The 18140-nt window shown below is 43.2% G+C and overlaps 1 protein-coding gene across 2 annotated transcripts; it reads right to left on the bottom strand.

Annotated features, from left to right (window-relative positions):
• Nucleotides 1-1329: 1329 nt before the first annotated feature.
• On the bottom strand, nucleotides 1330-17157 carry fam234a (family with sequence similarity 234 member A). Of its 2 annotated transcripts, none has more exons than XM_064322233.1 (12): nucleotides 17025-17157; nucleotides 9690-9978; nucleotides 9192-9302; nucleotides 8565-8747; nucleotides 8024-8148; nucleotides 6733-6865; nucleotides 6226-6358; nucleotides 5630-5773; nucleotides 4951-5032; nucleotides 3904-4056; nucleotides 3531-3633; nucleotides 1330-3082 (listed from the first exon to the last, which is right to left on the bottom strand). In XM_064322233.1, the coding sequence occupies exons 2-12, from the start codon at nucleotides 9949-9951 to the stop codon at nucleotides 2868-2870; spliced, it is 1644 nt and encodes a 547-aa protein (XP_064178303.1). In that variant the 5' UTR covers nucleotides 9952-9978; nucleotides 17025-17157; the 3' UTR covers nucleotides 1330-2867. The 2 variants fall into 2 exon arrangements, with proteins under 2 accessions (XP_064178303.1, XP_064178304.1); XM_064322234.1 differs by lacking the exon at nucleotides 17025-17157 and adding an exon at nucleotides 14288-14625.
• Nucleotides 17158-18140: the final 983 nt, after the last annotated feature.

Below are 18140 nucleotides of genomic sequence, written 5' to 3'. Positions count from 1 at the left end.
TAATGTGGAATCTTCGAGATGAAACGAAATGTCTGTGATTACGTGTGTTTCTCTCAAGCAAGCTTAAATGAAGAACATGAAATATCTCTTTCTCGGCCGATTGTCACAGCACTGGACCAGAACAAAATTACTGTGACCGATGAGCGCTCGTACAGAAGGACTAGGCTGTGATTCTCGTCAAAGCGTATTGTTAGACTCCACACGTGACACAACCTACGTAATCGTACCTTGCCACAGCCCTTGGTGTGACGTAAAGCTCTACGTGACTGAATCCTCGTTCATATTCTATCACACAGAATACTCTGCGCATGTTCTTGATTCAGTATACATGCATGTGACTTTTCCATAATGAGCTCACAGATAATGTTAACAATTTTGTTCAGTGTCCAAGCCGCTGTATTCATGCCTTGTTGGATTTTCACCCCTTAAGTGGGAATGTCTACTCATGCAGTAGCCAAGTAAGGTAAGAAATCAACGTTAACGACAAATAATAATAATAATAACAGTGTATTCATAACCTATTACGTCCATCTAACGGTAAGTTTACTTTTCCAATTTTGTAGTTTCCAAAGGCAACACATAACTCTCCAATATGAGACAGGAGCACATATGCCGATCTGTGTGGCCTATGGGTGAAGGGGAGACCGGGGTTGGCTGGCACACTTTTCACCCTTTGCCATATTTTTCTGGCATAATTCATATTACAATTCTAAATATATTTTGATGTCTACAGGTGTTTTCTAAAATTAGGGGACTAATTATTAAAGTCATGTTGTGCACTTGTGCCAACCAGCCCCAACACAGACTGGGTTGGCACAATGTTAAAATGCTATAGTTACAAAGAATGAAGCAACCAATAGAAACATTTAATTCCAAGGACCAGAAAGCATGAATATTCAATTGAATAAATATAAATATTATAAATATTTAAAATATAAAATGTATAATAAATATAATAAAATATGAACTGATTAAATTGAATACATCACATATGCATAATAGCATGCAACCAGTTTTTTATTTTTTTTGCAATCACTGTTGATTTTATGAAGTAAATCCAACTATATATATATATATATATATATATATATATAGATTATGTATATTTTTTAAATATTAACTGACCAATTAGAAAGTAATCACCTTTGGCTCAAATCAATTTCTTTATTTGCGATGGCTTCTCTAAACATTTAGACAGTTATATCCAAGTCTGTTCTTGATGTTGTACAGTAATTGTAGTCGTGGTTCATTGTCTTGCTAAGAATTTTGATGGTGTAACTGCATTCCATTTACATTTCATTGAACAAGTCAAAGAAACAACATTCCAAGTTAGAACCGAGAGATGTGTTTATTAACACATTACCCAATATATTACAGCACTCACAAAATATAAACACCCCACAACTTCAGACAAAAAGAAAGCCATATTCCCAGGAAGCCTGTTCTACAGGCCCAAATGTGAAATAAACATAATTTCCCAAACCCATACTAGTTCAAGCAGATAGTTCCAAACCAAAGTCTCTCCTTACATTAAATATAAATGTATGGATTATTAGTCAGAACTTTGTCTGAGCCCACTTGCCTCCATAGTTTTCACCCCCAGTTTATATGGCACACTCCAGCACATTTTAGAAGCCATTTTACACCAAAAAACTTCCATCTATGACCTCCGCAGAAACCAGGGTCTGAATGCTTCAGTTCAAGACGTGAAGATGATCTCCACACTAAATGTGTAAAAATCTGAAGTGCATATACTCAGCATCTCACACAGGTTCATAAATACAACACAAATCCCTCTGGGTTTGATTTTATGGAAGAACACTATTTCCTTTGCAAATCTCATTTTTCTCATACTTCCTTTTTTTGTTTTAATTTAGACTTTACACGGAAGTCTACCTAGTATAATTTGCATTATCAAGCGCATTCAGTAGGCTTACAAAGATTTGTTTGCTATTTTCAAAGAATCATTTGCATAGTTTTAGGACATGGATTAATGTGTCTTGTATGCAACTGATGTCATTGTCTTCTTTCATTAGCAGGGAAAGTAAAGGCACAACCTGGAACTCCTGTAACATATATGTTGTGAAAGCATAAAGTCGCGTTAGTCCAACACTGCAGGAAATGTAGGACCATGGGATTGTACGAGTTCAAACACAATTAATGTGTTCCTTAATGCTCAGTAACGCTTCTTTCTGATGATGGGTCATAACTATGTCATCCAACTGGACAGGGAAGGAGCATCTTGATTAATCTTAATCAAATAAAGCACTTCAGTCAAAAAACAACTGAGTAACATTCGAGCAGAATAAGCGCCCACTGCCTAGAGGCAAATCCTTACAGACAGACCCCTGGGGTCTGTTTGGACAGATAAAGTGGCTCACATTTGGACTTTGGTTTTCCTGTGAATTTTCTGGCCATTTAACCAACGAGGGATCTGTTCAGGGAAAGATGCACATGGGCACTTAGCAGTTGGGTTTAGCCTGAACAGGAAGGAAGTTTGGATTGTGCACATCGTTCAGCATAAATAGTGGGATTTACAGTAGAAGGCAGCTTGATTGTGCTTTTCGCTATAGTAACATGATGCAATAATCCTCATGAAAAAGTGAGAATCAGAGCATTCGGCTACGTGGTATACCAAGCAGCTGAATCTTACAGCCCCCCTGTGTGAAGCAAGGAACCGTCACTGGGGATAGGGGAGGGGCAGATTCAGGAGGATGGGTAAAGGGGGTGAAGGGGAATAAGTGAGAGGGCAGTACTGGGGGGCAGAAATAGGAGGATGGATAAGGGGGTGCATGGGTATTAGTGAGAGGGCAGTATTGGGGGGGGTAAGGTGAAGGGCCAGCATTGCCATGTGTAATTGGTCTGCTTTAAACTTCCTTGCTGAAGCGCAGCTTGTCGAAGGCCTCTTTGATCTCCGCGTCGGATTCTTCGTCTGGGCTCACCCCCAGCCTGAGGACCCTGCTCTCCGGGACGTCCTCCTTCAGCTTGCGCTTGCTGAGCACCACTGTCCCCTGCAGCCCCTCCCCCTGCGGCCCCATCAGCATGATGTAGCAGGCGTGGCGGCCCCTCTCCAGCAGGGTCGCTGGAGCACACACAGCAGGAGAGGAAAGTTAGTAGCGGCTGCTTACGCCGCCGTCTCTAAGCAACCAGCCCTTTACTTCTGGGGTTATGCTGAGACAGTGCTGAACAAATCCCAAAACTACAGCATGCCTGTGACACAGCGACTGCTTTACAGCCACTTTTAAATTTCAAAAATCCCAAATATAAAAGCTGAGGGATTTTATTTAGGATATCCTGCTGCTTGAAAAAAGAAGTGACATTAAAACTCAGACAGAGAAGCAGGAAATGCACATTTTATATTGCACATCTGGAAGAAGTCCAGTTTTGGGAAACTGGTCTACGGTGGGAATCAGTCTTAAATATTTCTTGCTCTCACACCAGTAGTTTAATGCTTTAATTATTTTCATATTTTCTTGTGTGGATGATGATCAGTAAACAGTACAGGCTCTGTTTGGGTTTGTTCCACTTACCCTTGAATGCTATGATGTGGTCGACGATGTTGCTCTTCTCTAGAAGCACACTGGGGTATTGTGGGTTGAGCATGTAAGAGAAACGTTCCTCGCTTGCAGAGTTCTGTGAGATTCAACGATAAAACCGTTCGGAAAAAGTTCTTGTGTGCGACATCTGATTTATTACTCTTTCAGCAGGTGAGACTTCAGCGGTTCTAATCACACATTACAAACACGTTCATTTGTTTTTGTGTCAACACATTATTTACTTTCTCATGTGGAGAAAAGCTCAGATAGCACAGTGCATCTCTTGGCCCTCACATTTATTGACAGCAGAGCTGCGGTTATGAGGGTGACTGTACCAGTGGGGCCGGGCTGTGCTGAGAGTACTCACTGAGGAGTTGGTCTCAGAGGGCATCTCTCCCCATAAGACAAAGACCGAGAACGAGCTGATGGTGTTGATTGCAGACGGCCGGGGTGTGTTGGGTCTCGGCCACATGTTGACTTCCCACAGCACTCCTCCCGTGCTCCCATCCAGTATGACCACCTAGCACAGGAGCACAATGCGGGCCACACACCACGGCCATTACGCGATGTTTTATGAAGGCAGTCACACATTACGACAGGTTTCTGCAGGAGTTTCTCAAGCAAGGAATATGCTCCACCCGAACTACTGCTACACCTGTACTGCACTCCCCCATTTACAGGCTGAAATGCCGCCACGCTGAGCTGACACGAGCTAGCAATACCAAGACCACGAAAAATCACCCAGAACCTGAACTGAGCGAGCCAGCCTGGTTCCAGCTCTCGGGTAGGAAAAGGATCAACAAGTCAGTCTGGCAGGGAGTGGGCAAACGTGGGACACTTCTTTTCTCAAGAGCTTTCCTTTTGGTCAAAATTCCTATTTATTTATCAATTTATTTATGTATATATTTCAAATAAATCTGGCGCTCAACATGAGGCTGAACATGTCAGATTCCCACCCTAAGCTGGAATGTCTGATTAACTATTTGTAGCCACGTTCAGGCGTGATTCCCACTCCCGATTCGGGAGAGTGAAGACATCTGCAGTTCTCCTCTGAAACGTGGTGTCATGACCAGCCAGCTTCTTCTAATACCGCAGCCCCAGCCCAAAGCCCAGGAGGACATGCAGCTTTTGGCATGCAGTGAACGCGTGCCTGATCGACCAGTGGGGGTCGCCAGAGAGAGATGAAACACAGACCCCTGACTGAACCCTCTCGTACCCTGGGCGGCACAATCGGCAATCACGTGTTGCCCTATGGAGCTACCAGCCACAGTCGGCACCGGCACGGTCCGGATTTGATCCAGGACCTTGAGGCTCACCCGCACACCACAGAGTGGTGCCTTAACCGAATGAGCTATTCAGCAGCCCCATAAAAGTCCCTTTATAACAGACACCATTCTGAACTTAAAAAACCTACTCGTTTAGTGCCGTTACCAATGTCCTCCTCTATCACCACATCAGGGGTCCCGTCCTTGTTAAAATGCCCCAGGGAAGGCTCACTGAGGAGAAGATAAAACAGCTGAATTAGATTTCAGTAGGGAAGGGCACAGCAGAATGTGGGTGTGGGTGTGGCTATAAGGGGCACAGCAGAATGAGGGTGTGAGTGTGGCTATGAGGGGCACAGCAGAATGGGGGTGTGGGTGTGGCTATGAGGGGCACAGCAGAATGGGGGTGTGGGTGTGGCTATGAGGGGCACAGCAGAATGGGGGTGTGGGTGTGGCTATGAGGGGCACAGCAGAACGGGGGTGAGGGTGTGAGTGTGGCTATGAGGGGCACAGCAGAACGGGGGTGTGGGTGTGGCTATGAGGGGCACAGCAGAACGGGGGTGTGGGTGTGGGTGTGGCTATGAGGGGCACAGCAGAACGGGGGTGAGGGTGTGAGTGTGGCTATGAGGGGCACAGCAGAACGGGGGTGTGGGTGTGGCTATGAAGGGCACAGCAGAATGTGGGTGTGGCTATGAGGGGCACAGCAGAATGGGGGTGTGGGTGTGGGTGTGGCTATGAGGGGCACAGCAGAACGGGGGTGTGGGTGTGGCTATGAGGGGCACAGCAGAACGGGGGCGTGGCTGCGACAGACAGTGAAGTGACCGGCTCTACCTCAGTAGCCTGCTGATGTTGGTTCTCCACAGTGACTGCAGGCTGTCCCCTTTCACAGCCTCCACGCTGCCCTGCGTCACCACCACCAGGTCGGAGGTCTTGCTCCCGTGGGCTATCCTCAACACATGCTGCACTGAATCAGATCTGTGAAGGCAAACCCACAATACACAGCACGCATCACCAACAAGCTTCACAAGAAACGCTACATATGAGAATCTAATCAAGTGGCTTACAAAATGTAATAAAACCTGTTGATGAGTGAGTGTCTGATTTCTTTTCACTCATTTTTATTCATTCAGAAGGATTATGAATGGAATCTGTAATACACTGATCAAAAATAGAACTTGTGTAAGCGATTAGAGCCACACTAAAAAACTGATTTTGAGAGGGATCAAGTGACTATTTCAGTTAATAATTAATAACCGTCATAACTGCAGAAACGGCAATGAGAGGGTACCTTTGGAATAGCTAAGCTTGCTACATGACAAAGGCACTTTATGTAATAACATACTGAAGATAGGCTTTCTGTTAGGTCTCGTATACCCCGTAGCTGACCGTGTTTTTTTCCCTAATAAGGATAAAGTGTGGCCCCTTACTTGTACAGCAGCACTTCGCCTGATTCAGGGCTGCTCTTCTTCTCCCAGCCCTGGTCCTTCTTCAGACTCTTTTCACTGCCAGCTTTGGCCTGGGCTGCCATCTTCCACAGAGCCTTAGCGTACACCCCAGAGTCTGTGACCCCCCACCCCCCAAGAGGAAGAGGACAGAGTGTGTCAATGGACAGACACAGTATAAACTTGCTGTGCTAACCGCGCCCCAATTAACTGAACATTCATTATCGGCTCTGACAGACAGATCTGTGCTCTGACCCTAGCAAATCAATAATGATGGAAAACCACGTCCAGGGTTAAGCTGCTCATCTTTCAATGCACAATGTGTGAACACCATTGTGATGTCATGAGAGGAGCTTGACTCTGCAAAGAACACTGCGGCTGGAGAGTACAGTCATCCCAATGCGCTTCCTGTGAGCCAGTGAAAGAGGGCAGGCGCGTCTCTTCCCTGGTGACAGCTGCTAGCCCGAGGGGGCCTGGCAGCAGCGCAAGTACCTTTCTGAAGCAGGACGTAGTGGGAGCCTTTGGCTGTGGTGTACAGGCGGTGTGTGGAGGCCTCGTCCGAGTCCACGACCACCTCCGATCCGATCTGAGCCCCAGTCTTCCCTGACAGAATCACCAGCCGAGTCTACAGTCAGCAGAGGGATCGGAGGCCATTTCACATGCCGAGAAAAGTGCTGTCTGGCTTCATCTCTCATTCCAATGCAATGTTTTCAAACTTGTACCAGACTGTAGGCAATGGTGATGAAATGTGCTGCTGCACTCTTTAAACTTTATCAAAGTTTACCAGTATTACAGTACAATAAAGGTGCAAATTCTCTGGTAAAATACATTGTATAAACTGTATAAACTCAGAATGACATATCCAACAGATGAACATCTACAAAATCTATGGCTTAAGTACGGTGGTTGAGAAGGCCATAAGTTTGAGGCAGGGGAGCGTCTGCAATTGTACACCTTGAGAAAACATCCAGCCTTGTCTTTTGTGAAATAAGCAATATCATCATTCAAGTTAAAATAAAACATTTAGGTGCGTAAATTCACATGAAATAAGGGTATTCTTTAACATGGCAGCTAAAAAACGTTCTTTCTGCCAAAGAAAGTTTGCTTGTATATAGTATGAAGTCTTAAATGAATCAATGTGAAGTCTTTGATGCTGTAAACATCCCTCAGCCTGCACTCTCAGTGACACATTTAGGCAAAGTTATGCAAAGTGAGGGAGACAGAAAACAAAACAGGCTTGGCTGGTTTGAGCACATGCCTGTCATTTTCAAAAAACACTTTCTTAGCACAAATTCACTTCTGTTATTTTGTATTCCCTCTGTGTCTTATATGTTGCAGGATGGATGCTAAGGGTTGCACTGTACTTTCAAAAAATTCACATTTACATTTTAGGCAATCAGCAGACACTCTTGTCCAGAATGACTTACACAGCCAACATTCTTCGCATACAACCCACTTATGCAGCTGGATTTTTTTACTGATACAATTCAGGCTAAGTACCTCGCTCTATGGTAAAGAGGCAGTGCCCCAAATGGTAACTGAACCTACAACCTTGCAGTTGCAAGTCCAGTTCCCTAACCATTATGCTACATTCCTCCCCCAAAATCTAGCATGCATCCCACAACTGGGTCATATATGTGGGATTTATTACATGTTAACATTGGCCCATAAAAAAGACACTTCAGTGGCTGAGATCTCACTTTTTAACCTAGACAGATGAAAGTCCAAACGGGACATGCAATTGCGTACAGGGCTTCCATACATTTCCTAATGTTTAGCTTACCTCTGCTTGTCCCGGTCCAATGAGAACCAAATCACTCACACCATCGTTGTCAAGGTCTGGTACTGACAGTACAGGCAGCTTACTGGTGAAGGTGGGGGGGTGTGCCAGCTGCCATAAGATCTCTCCTTCACAGAAGAAAGCGGTAACATGAGAGCCTGCCTCCCATTGACAGTATGTTAAGAAGAGTCACTTTGACACCGTTACATGCAGTGGTAGCTGATAGTCCACAAGACGTTATTTTTTAATTGATAGTCTTTTCAAAAAATCAATATTGCTGTTATTACTGCTTTCTACCCTCTACTATCCATGTCCCCGCTCCTGTCGTCAGTTTTTATAACACCCAATCGCCCAGTCGGAATATTAACTGAGAGTCTGTACAGTTTGCTATAGGTTAGCACACCAGGGGATCGATATAAACCCTTCCCTGCAGATTAGACCATTTCCCACCCCTACACGGCTTGGGCCACCCCCCGGTACAGCGTCTCTGAAGGAGAGGGGTGAGAGGCGAGGTTAGTGCGGTCCAAGCGGGTCGTGGGTTTACCGCTCTGATGGTTGACGGCGGTCAGCTGGTTGGCGTGCGACAGCAGGCAGCCGGCACCCACGGTGCCCAGCCCCTCCAGGCCACACTGCGCCCAGTGGAACTCCGGGGCCAGCGGCCGCTCCCACAGCGTCTCCCCGTTGGTCCCCGCCACCGCCGACATGAACACACAGGGAGTGGGGAGACCTGGAACGCAGACAGCCAGCCCGTATTTCAGCGTTAGTTCGCAGGGGAAACTTTATTGACTCTTCTTCAGTTTCTCTCTAATTCTGTTCTCAGTACTCTTCATTTTCAGATGACATAATGCACAATATTTACTGTATGAACTAACAAGTCCTTATATCCCATTCATGAACAAATTCGCTATACAACTCAAACTTGAGATAATTGATTATATTGATTATGTTTTAAGTATATGAATTAACTACGCATAATATGGATTTACAAATAAAATGGGCAATATATTTATCTATATGTACTAATTGTGCACTATATGAGCTATATAAATCTACTGCACCATGTTAAAAAACATGTCCATCAGAAGATAGATCAAAGACGACAAGATATGACAGTTCAATTAGAAAAGGAAGGGGTTCCTCATTTTTATACTCTACCGTCTGGGATTCTTACTTTGATTGACACATGATATGTTTAGACTTCCTTCCGGAGCTTTGATGACGAACAGTACATCCAAGACTTTGTCACTGTTTGCATCTGTGATAGCCAGGAAGTCATACGTAGCTTGAGGAGACAGAAGAGAAGAGTGTTAGACGTAATTTTTTAAACAGTAATACACAAATGGCAGCAAACATTACGCCATGGCAGTAGTTTTTGGCGAGTGGTGGTGAGCACATGAACAGATGTCACGGTGCAATACGAAAGGAATAGAACCGTACAGGTAGAAAAAGTGATTAAATGGATAACTGAAGCTTAAGACAGAGATGTACAGTGATGACATCATCACACGGCCATCGAAGACACGCGCGAACAGAGAGAAAGAGGGATGAAGCGAGCGCTCAAGGCTACGACAGAAGAACACGCGTCCACAAACTGCCAGAACCTGGACACAAGTGCGCCGGCGCAAGTGCGCGGAATGTTCCGGAAGGTCCCTCTGCTCTGCTCCCTCACCTGCCAGCGGGAAGGTGTGGTTCCACGTGCGCAGGTAGACGGGCCGCACCGGGCAGGGGATGATGAAGGAGAAGGCAAAGACGACGATGAGGCAGAGGAAGAGGGAGAGGAAGAAGCTTGCTGTGCGCCAGTTGGACAGGCGAGACAGCCCCAGGCGGCTCCAGCAGCTGTCCTTCTTCCCGCCGGGGTGGGGAGACCCCTGCGCTGCCTCCTCCCCCTTCAGCGGCTGGGCCTCTGTGGTGCTGTCTGTGGGGTCCGGCATCTCCTCAGTGCATCACACCACCAGGAACTGCACAGAGGGGAGGGATAGGGGGTTATGAACAGGGTCACGACAACCACCCAAGACTGTTAACAAGGAGCACTGCTCTCCGAGTCGCTCACAGCAATTTAACCATTTCCCCCAGTCGTTATTCCACATTAATGACACATTTCATATTCCTTCTGCCTTAAACTTATTCACAAAGACTAACCCCCTTTAAACGTATACCTAAAATGATTCACCCTGATCTGGCCAGTTTTCTGATAACACCCACTGACTGCTTAAACCCCTGCTTAGAAGCCCCTCCACTCAAAAACATGTTTTTTAATGGCTAACTCCTCTTGGAAGCATGACTTTCAGCATACAGATTCATTTTGTGCAGAACTTGTCACCAGAGTGCCCTTTTCACATTCCCCAACTGCAGACAGACAGCTTCTCCACACTTCCCTGAAATCTGAGTTGGAAACGTGCAGTTGGAGCAAAATTTGTGATGTCACAAATAAGTCAATCCTATCATGGTCCACCATGCAAAGATATGCAAATAACAGGAGAGCGATGTGGTTAAACTGAAACCTGACCACACAGAAAGCAGACTTATTAGTGACATTGTTGTGACAGTTGGTGTATTGAATATGACGGACTGCAGTTTTAGGATGCAATCCCACGGTAGGAACTTTGTTCCACTTGTTACCAAAGGAGCCCATTCGAAAAATTAAGTAGGTGGAATCAATTTATAAAAATAGTGTAGATGTACCTGACAGTATGAAGAGAATCTGCCTTTTTAGCACACATTTTACAGATGACTGCTTCCACAACCTCAGAAGTTAAATCTGGATGCTGGGCCTACTAAATATGCCAATACCACAGCAGCAAGTGTTGCCAATTTGCATATTGATAGATTCTGGCATTCTCTATGAGGGTAAAGGTATAGAGATGCTACTAAGCCATTTCCTGCAGTTTATTGGTGGAAACATTTTTTGGTGGAAAAACCATATTAAACAAATTATTATTCAGTATAGAATATTTTAAGGTTTTAAAATATATCTGGCAAAGAAACTTCAGTGAAAATAAAAAATATTTGGATCCAGTAATTTGACATGTTATGATAACAGTCTAACAAATTTCCTTTCCTTTTAGTACCTGTACTAACAGCAGACACTGGTTCAAATGTTCAAGTGACGGACATGGCGGAGGCTAAACGCAAGCCTCATGAATACAGTATTTTCTTGTGATAATTCATTCATCATATATGAAATAAAAACCTTATACTGAACCCGCTTGTACTTGCAAAACATTCCATGATGATGTGCACTTGATATTCAACTGTTTTTTGTATGTGAATTGTTCATGGACAAAAGGCACTTAACTGTGTAAATTAGCTTAGCTAATTCTTACATAGGACACACCCACAAACACTGCACTTACGCACCAGCCATGCACCCAAGTCTAAATGCACTTCAACTACTGAGGTGCACAATTTAGGACTTAAGTTCCCTTTGCACATGTATCTTGGGTCTGAATAGGCCCCACTTTGCCATTTGATCTGGTAAATATGGTTCTAAAATCTTCACAAATCCAATGGACGAGGGAAGTTCCAACATCCTCACTGATGTTCTCGCTAACAAACTGCACCCTTTGTCTGAAATAAGCTTAAAAAAATGTTTAAATATAAAAATTTTCCAAAAATTGTTCCCATTCATTCAATCTTGACTGATACAAATCTGTAGCAATAAAAGCAACTATATTACCTATTCCCCACCCAGTACCCAAATGTATATCTCTCTCTCCAATAAACCATGACCAACTACCATGACCAAAGAACTAGGAATACTCAACAAACAACCTTATGGAAATCTAGTAAGTACCTGAGCATTCTCAACCACAAACTTAACAGGTGCCTAATATTGAACAATACTGAAAAAAACAGAATGATACATGTCCCTGAAGATGTTATTACGGTTGCATTTTTAAAAACAATACACATACAATTGTGTTTTTCATTGTGTTGACCTTTGTGACAGTTCAGTTAAGAACTGAAGTTTCTCCAAAGGGAAATTTATGTGCACCATTAACACATTTAACGAGTGTGGCGGCAGGGTAGCATAGTGGGTAAGGAACTGGGCTTGTAATTCGATTCCTGGGAAGGACACTGCCCTTGAGCAAGGTACTCAATCTGCATTGCCTCAGTATATATCCAGCTGTATAAATGGATGCAATGTAAATGATATGTATAAAGTTCTGTGAGTTGCTCTGGATAAGAGCATCTGCTAAATAATGCACATGTTACAAAACATGGAAGGTAGGCAGAATGCAGAAATGGCTGGCATGCTTAATACTACTGAGCACACACTACACCAAATGCAGGGCTCTACAGTGCTCCCATTACAGCAGCATTTGCTCCTAAAAACTTGTGTGCACACTAAAAAATAATTTAGAACCACGTCTACTAATTGGGAAGCATTAGTGTGCAACTAAATTTTTCAACACAGCTCCTTGAAAAAAATTTTAGCATGTAGCCCTGCAAATACAAAGTTTTCTACACGGTCCTGACACAAATGTGCAGGACATCATAGTTACACTATTGAAATGTCCTATTTCCCAAACATATTGGGAAATAATCATTCACCAACTTTAGATTGTGCTATCCCATGACTGTGACTTTCAACAATTAACGCATTCAAACACATCCCTCACACTTCCAAAGCAAGTTCTCATCTGTCTCATCCTGGCACAGTCAAACAAAAAATACCAAAAAAATGCCATGTACACAATGGATCTCTATACATCTTATGTCTTCTGGCATACCATATTTCATGAGAACAAGTCCCTGCAAATACACGCATCACAACCTCTAATTAAAACCTAACTGTGAAGCCTCTATGCCCAGTGATAAAACCTCACTCAACCATAACTTAGCTACATTCCAAAACACACCCACACATATACATATACAGTAAAACACATCTTTCAAGAGCACATTAGCTAAATTGTACATCTAATATTTTTTGCACATTCTGCACCACATCCCACTTGTATTCAAACAGCAGGGCTGTAACTTTTTTGCCTGTAGCACGAGTGCAAATAAGGTCAAAAACTTAGCAGCACAGAGAAAAAAACTGTTGCATAAATTTTAAGAATAAAAGCTTAAAATGTTGTGAAAAATGACATGGTATAGCCTAAATGTTGTGACAAATTACATGGTATGCATTTTATAAGACAAAAATTCATGAGTAAAGTGCAAATAACATGTATATCAAACTGCCTGGAAGCCTTTCTTTTAAAACATTTTACCTACTGTTTATACTGTATCATTGAATCTAATTCTGAGCCATCAGTATCAATTCATATAGAGACTAGGATATATAATTGGCCCTCGTTGGTAGAATTTAAACGTCTACCAACGCTGCTGGCAAACTCTCTGTAAGTTGGCTTCCTGCTACTCTGTACTTGTTCAATACTACCAGGTTTTTAGGAAAGGTATTAGCCTAGGTTTTTCTTACACTTTTATCTGTGCTCCAATGAACAAATAAATCACAACCCTTTTAGGCATATTCTAACAATCATTGTTCTTTATTCAGCATTTACAAAAATAACTAACAAACAGCTGTGCCACAATTATGCTTTTTAAAAAAAAAAAGATTTAAAAAAATGATAAGAATGGACATTACCAATATTTACATCTCTCCCATTGTAAAGCGATAATTAAGAGTTCAAAAGTAACACCATTCATGGGGCATAGCACAGAATGATACTGACAACTTGAAAGAATCTCCCATAATGCAGGCAAATGTCCAAGAAAAGAAATCATGTTGAACTCCTGACAGATTTAACGTTACTATAAAACTCAACTGAGGGTAAGATAGGGACATCTTTTTTGTACACACAGTACATTTTCTTTTTATTCGCAATTGCGACCATATTGTCACACTTTACAGCCCTGATCCACACAACTACAACACAAGGGACTTCACAATCCCCACAGGAACACACTCCCGATCACTCATTCGTTCCCCTGCTGCGTTATCACGGTCACTTTTGCCAAAGACCGAAACAAAAAGTGAACAAATAAACCCACATTCTTCCACTCAGTGGATATCTCTTTCAGCTTGTTTATACCTTCAAAGTTTAAAAAAACTTTGCTTTCGCAGCTTGTAATAGCTTCACGTGTAGTTTCAGACTCTCATTCGGGAAATATTTACTTCGTGCTTTAATTTGACATTTTTACATTGTAAAATAACGTTTTACTAGAATCTGCTTTTTCTCCAGTCATGGTAATTAAAATATTTAATTATTGACAACAATAATATCCACAGCAGCCAGTCACAGTTTATAAGCCTACCTCAGTTCGACAGCAAGGTCCTGCCTCTATTTTCCTTTTACGGTTTGTCAGATCCTAAATGGTCAGGTAGAAGATTTCTCTTCACTAAGCTTTTCCTTCTATTTTTGAACCGCGACAAAGATACAATTTCTGACAGAGGGTCAGTCTTCGGTACACAGTTGACATACACGTAGTACTACTATTTCACCCTCTTTCTGCAGGCAGCCCAGTGGAATACACACCAGTTCCTGCTCTCTCTCTCTCTGCTTACGCTACCGGCCTAAATCAGGAGGGATAAAAATGCTGTCAATACACAGTGTGCTAGAACAGCATTATACAGCACAGAGTCCAGCCGCCCAGCTGCCAGTTTGGCCTCTCTCGCTCTCATTCGCTGCCTGTTTCCAGACCATTAGAGACCAGTAAGTGGGTGTCATGTGCTCCTGTCGTGCCTCGCGGGCCTTTCACTTTTCCACATAAACAGCTGGCTCTACCTGCAGAGCCAGATATTTCCACACCAGTCCCGCTTCCCAAACCCTTTTTATTTGTCTGAGTGTGAAGTGTGCATGAGTGTGCAGCAGGGCGTTCCTGCAAAAAAGCATCCGTGCTCAGTGAACCTACCCTGGGTAAATAAAGGTTAAATAAAATTTGTGGCTTTTAAAATTCCTGCGAAGCTGCCAAGTCTCCTGCCTCTAGACTATTTCAAACAAAAACAAAACATTCTGTCTCAAAGAGGTGGCGCGCAGTCACATCAGTACACTCCACTGCTTCCGCTTTCCTCCAGTAAACACCTTTCCTGACACGTTGGAACACGAACTCCAATTAGTCCCAAAAAACATAAACGGCAGAATGAGTCGAGAATGATTCAGACCTTGCATGGCCTCCTGACTATGATATAAACCATCAGCTGTCGGATTCATGTAAAAATAACACCACCGCTAATTCCATTTAACCCCAGTTTTTATCATTAATGTTACCGTTGCAATTGTTTTATTCACATTCACATTATAGTATAAACAGCACTTGTTTGAACCTTTTATTGTTATACAATCGTCTCTTTCAAACAAAGTAAGATACACTGCGCTTTGGAGCATGTTGCACATGTGGTCAGTATTCAGCCAGGTCATAGACAAATTACAATGCACAAAGGTTTTTCCTAAAGTGTTGGTCAGATCAAATGCCTCAGGCAGGTTCTGGAACATAAGGTAGGTCTTTTTCATGGTTAACTCAAAGTGAGATGCTACTCAAGACACCAGACGTGACAGTATCTCTTCTTTCACTTGCACACCAACAGTGTCAAAACAGGAAGGATGATCAGAGGTTCTGGATAATTACTAAAATTGTGAAAAGATACACAGCAACTGCAATAACACAACATCCTTGTACACAGCACCTGGGACCAGGGCAGTAGCCAGGAATTCTGAGCCCCCAGAAAGAATTGTGCACTGGGATCCTCTGTGAACATGAAGCATACTGTGCCCACCAAACCCCCCCTCCGGCCCCAAGAATTATTATTAAGATGGTGCTGCCAGCAACTGCTGATCTGACTGAGTGCAACAGGGGAAATTTCTTTTTCTGTGGGATGGGAAATTTCTTTTGCTGCTGGAAGGCAAATGTGTATGGAATATAACATTACATAACATAACATCACATTTTCCATTTTGCTTGCAACACTTCTTGTGTGCTATATTACTCTTCTGAAATCACATTGGTGTAAAATCTTAGTGCGTGTGCATATGGTAAAGACAACAGATAATTAGTTTAAATTCCAATTACACAGTAATGTTACTATTTATGTACTGAAAGTAATCATCAGACCGTGCTGCTCTATTGCTATGCGCTCAATGCGAAGAGACGCTTTTACAGTATTTACTACAAAGGTATGGGCAAGGCTGTCGCGCTCTGTCACTGGCATAAAACTAGCCAAGTGCACTGAGAGCACGTTCGCTGAACAGGACAACAAAGTTATCTAAAATGCGGTCCAGACAAAGACAGATGTTCACAAACAACTACATCGACTGCTCTGACTGGACTGAGATTCTTCCGTGATATACTTATGTATCTAGACTATATGTTATATATTACTTTAGATTTAACCGAAGCTCCTAGATTACAGTAAATAATTATAATTAAATCAGACCATACTAGAAAAATAGACACGCAAAAAAATATGAACGAGCTGAATATTTTATTGCTAAATTAGCTCTAAAACAAATATTAAAAAGTTGACCAATAATCAGTTGCGACCAGTTAAAAAAGAATGGCATATTGAAAACTAATTTTCAATGACAGCGTTAAAACCGTGACGCTTAGGTACACTGACAACATAAAAATCGCTCGGTGGCTACGTTAATAAGCTAGCTTACATTTGCGTAAGAATGGTAAACATTGACTAATGTTCTGCTACTTGGCAACTTGCCAGCTTGCTAAGCTACGTAGTTCGTTAGAAATAGCCATGAGACAATTTATAAACTAAGCTAGATAAAGTAGTTCACACTGACATCACGCTTCGAGCCTTCCTGCTTAACTTGAGGTTTGTTAGGAAAAGTTAATTAGGCAGTTTGATAGCCACATAAGTTAACGCTAGCTTTAGCCAATACACCAGCAGCGGCTAACACGTTTCAAGCTAGTCCCTACCTGTACAGCTATCTAACTAAGCTTACGTTAGGTTGATCCCAAATTTATACAGCCAACTACATTCAAGAAAATACATTCTAGTCTACATTTATTTATCTACAGTAGTAAAGATTCAGAGTCTTACTGCCGTTTGTTTATGCTCCCCTTCCAGTTCCACTGGCAGTCAAGTTAAATTAAGACAGATGACGTTACGTCTATCTGTCCTGGGGATTATGGGTTATGTAGTTCATGATTCATCTCCCCGAAGTAGCGTTTTATCTCTCTAGTTAGGTCAATTCAACCTTTGTTGTGATTTATATGGAGGACCAAAAATGGCAAAACTAATAATAAGTAAATAAATGGTTGACTCACATCGGCAGCTATCTCAGCATGCCTGACAGACTCGAAAAATCGGCTCCCATTGCCAAGCCAGCCCCCACACAATTGTCAGAGAGAGGGGCACCGCAAAACAAAGACCAAGAGGCAGCCACACCCTAAGTTGAGTGGGCACACCAGCGCTGCTGTAGGCCATGGAAATTGTCTATACAATCCGGTGGGCCAAGTGCTGTATAACCCCATTATAGCTATGACCACTGGAATGCCACATAAGGTTGGGTCAGACCCCTTAGCATGGCACCATCGGTAAAACTTGTCCCACCTTTCTGCCTAGAAGGACCTAGTATAGGGAGCGTTTGATGCCTGCAGTGTCCCTAACACTGCTAGATCTTGGTCCTGCGGTGATCTCCTTCCAGGGGTCAAATGTGGAGGCTGTATAAATCTCTGATTCTGATGCCAAAGTAGGCCTTGGCCCTGGGACAGTATACCTGGTCTGGTTGGGAGGCACCACACGGTATCCACCAGTGACTTCCTCAAAGTCACCATCCAGGTCTGATGGGGCCACCAGCAGAACTTGTGCTCTTGAGACCCTGATCTTCGCCAGAACCACCAGCTGGAGAGGAAAAAGAGGGAGAAAGCATAAAGCAGAGCTGAAGGTCACTGGTTTGCCAGGGCGTCCACACCTAAGGTCCCAGGTGGGTCCACTATGGAGTACCACAAAGGACAGAGAGCATTTTCTGTGGATGCAAACCGGTCCATCCATCCATTCTGAAATGGGACCACAGATAAGCCAATCATCCACATAATTTGCAATTTGAAATCCTTGACAATGAAGCGGAATCAATGCGGAGATCATGCGCAATGTGAAGGTATGCAGAGCCAGGGCAAGACAAAATTGGGGGAACCGAGTACTCGTAATACCTGC

The sequence above is a fragment of the Anguilla rostrata genome, chromosome 2 (genome assembly GCF_018555375.3).
Source record: "Anguilla rostrata isolate EN2019 chromosome 2, ASM1855537v3, whole genome shotgun sequence".
NCBI classification, from domain to species: domain Eukaryota; kingdom Metazoa; phylum Chordata; class Actinopteri; order Anguilliformes; family Anguillidae; genus Anguilla; species Anguilla rostrata.
This window is presented reverse-complemented; position numbering and strand designations above follow the sequence as displayed.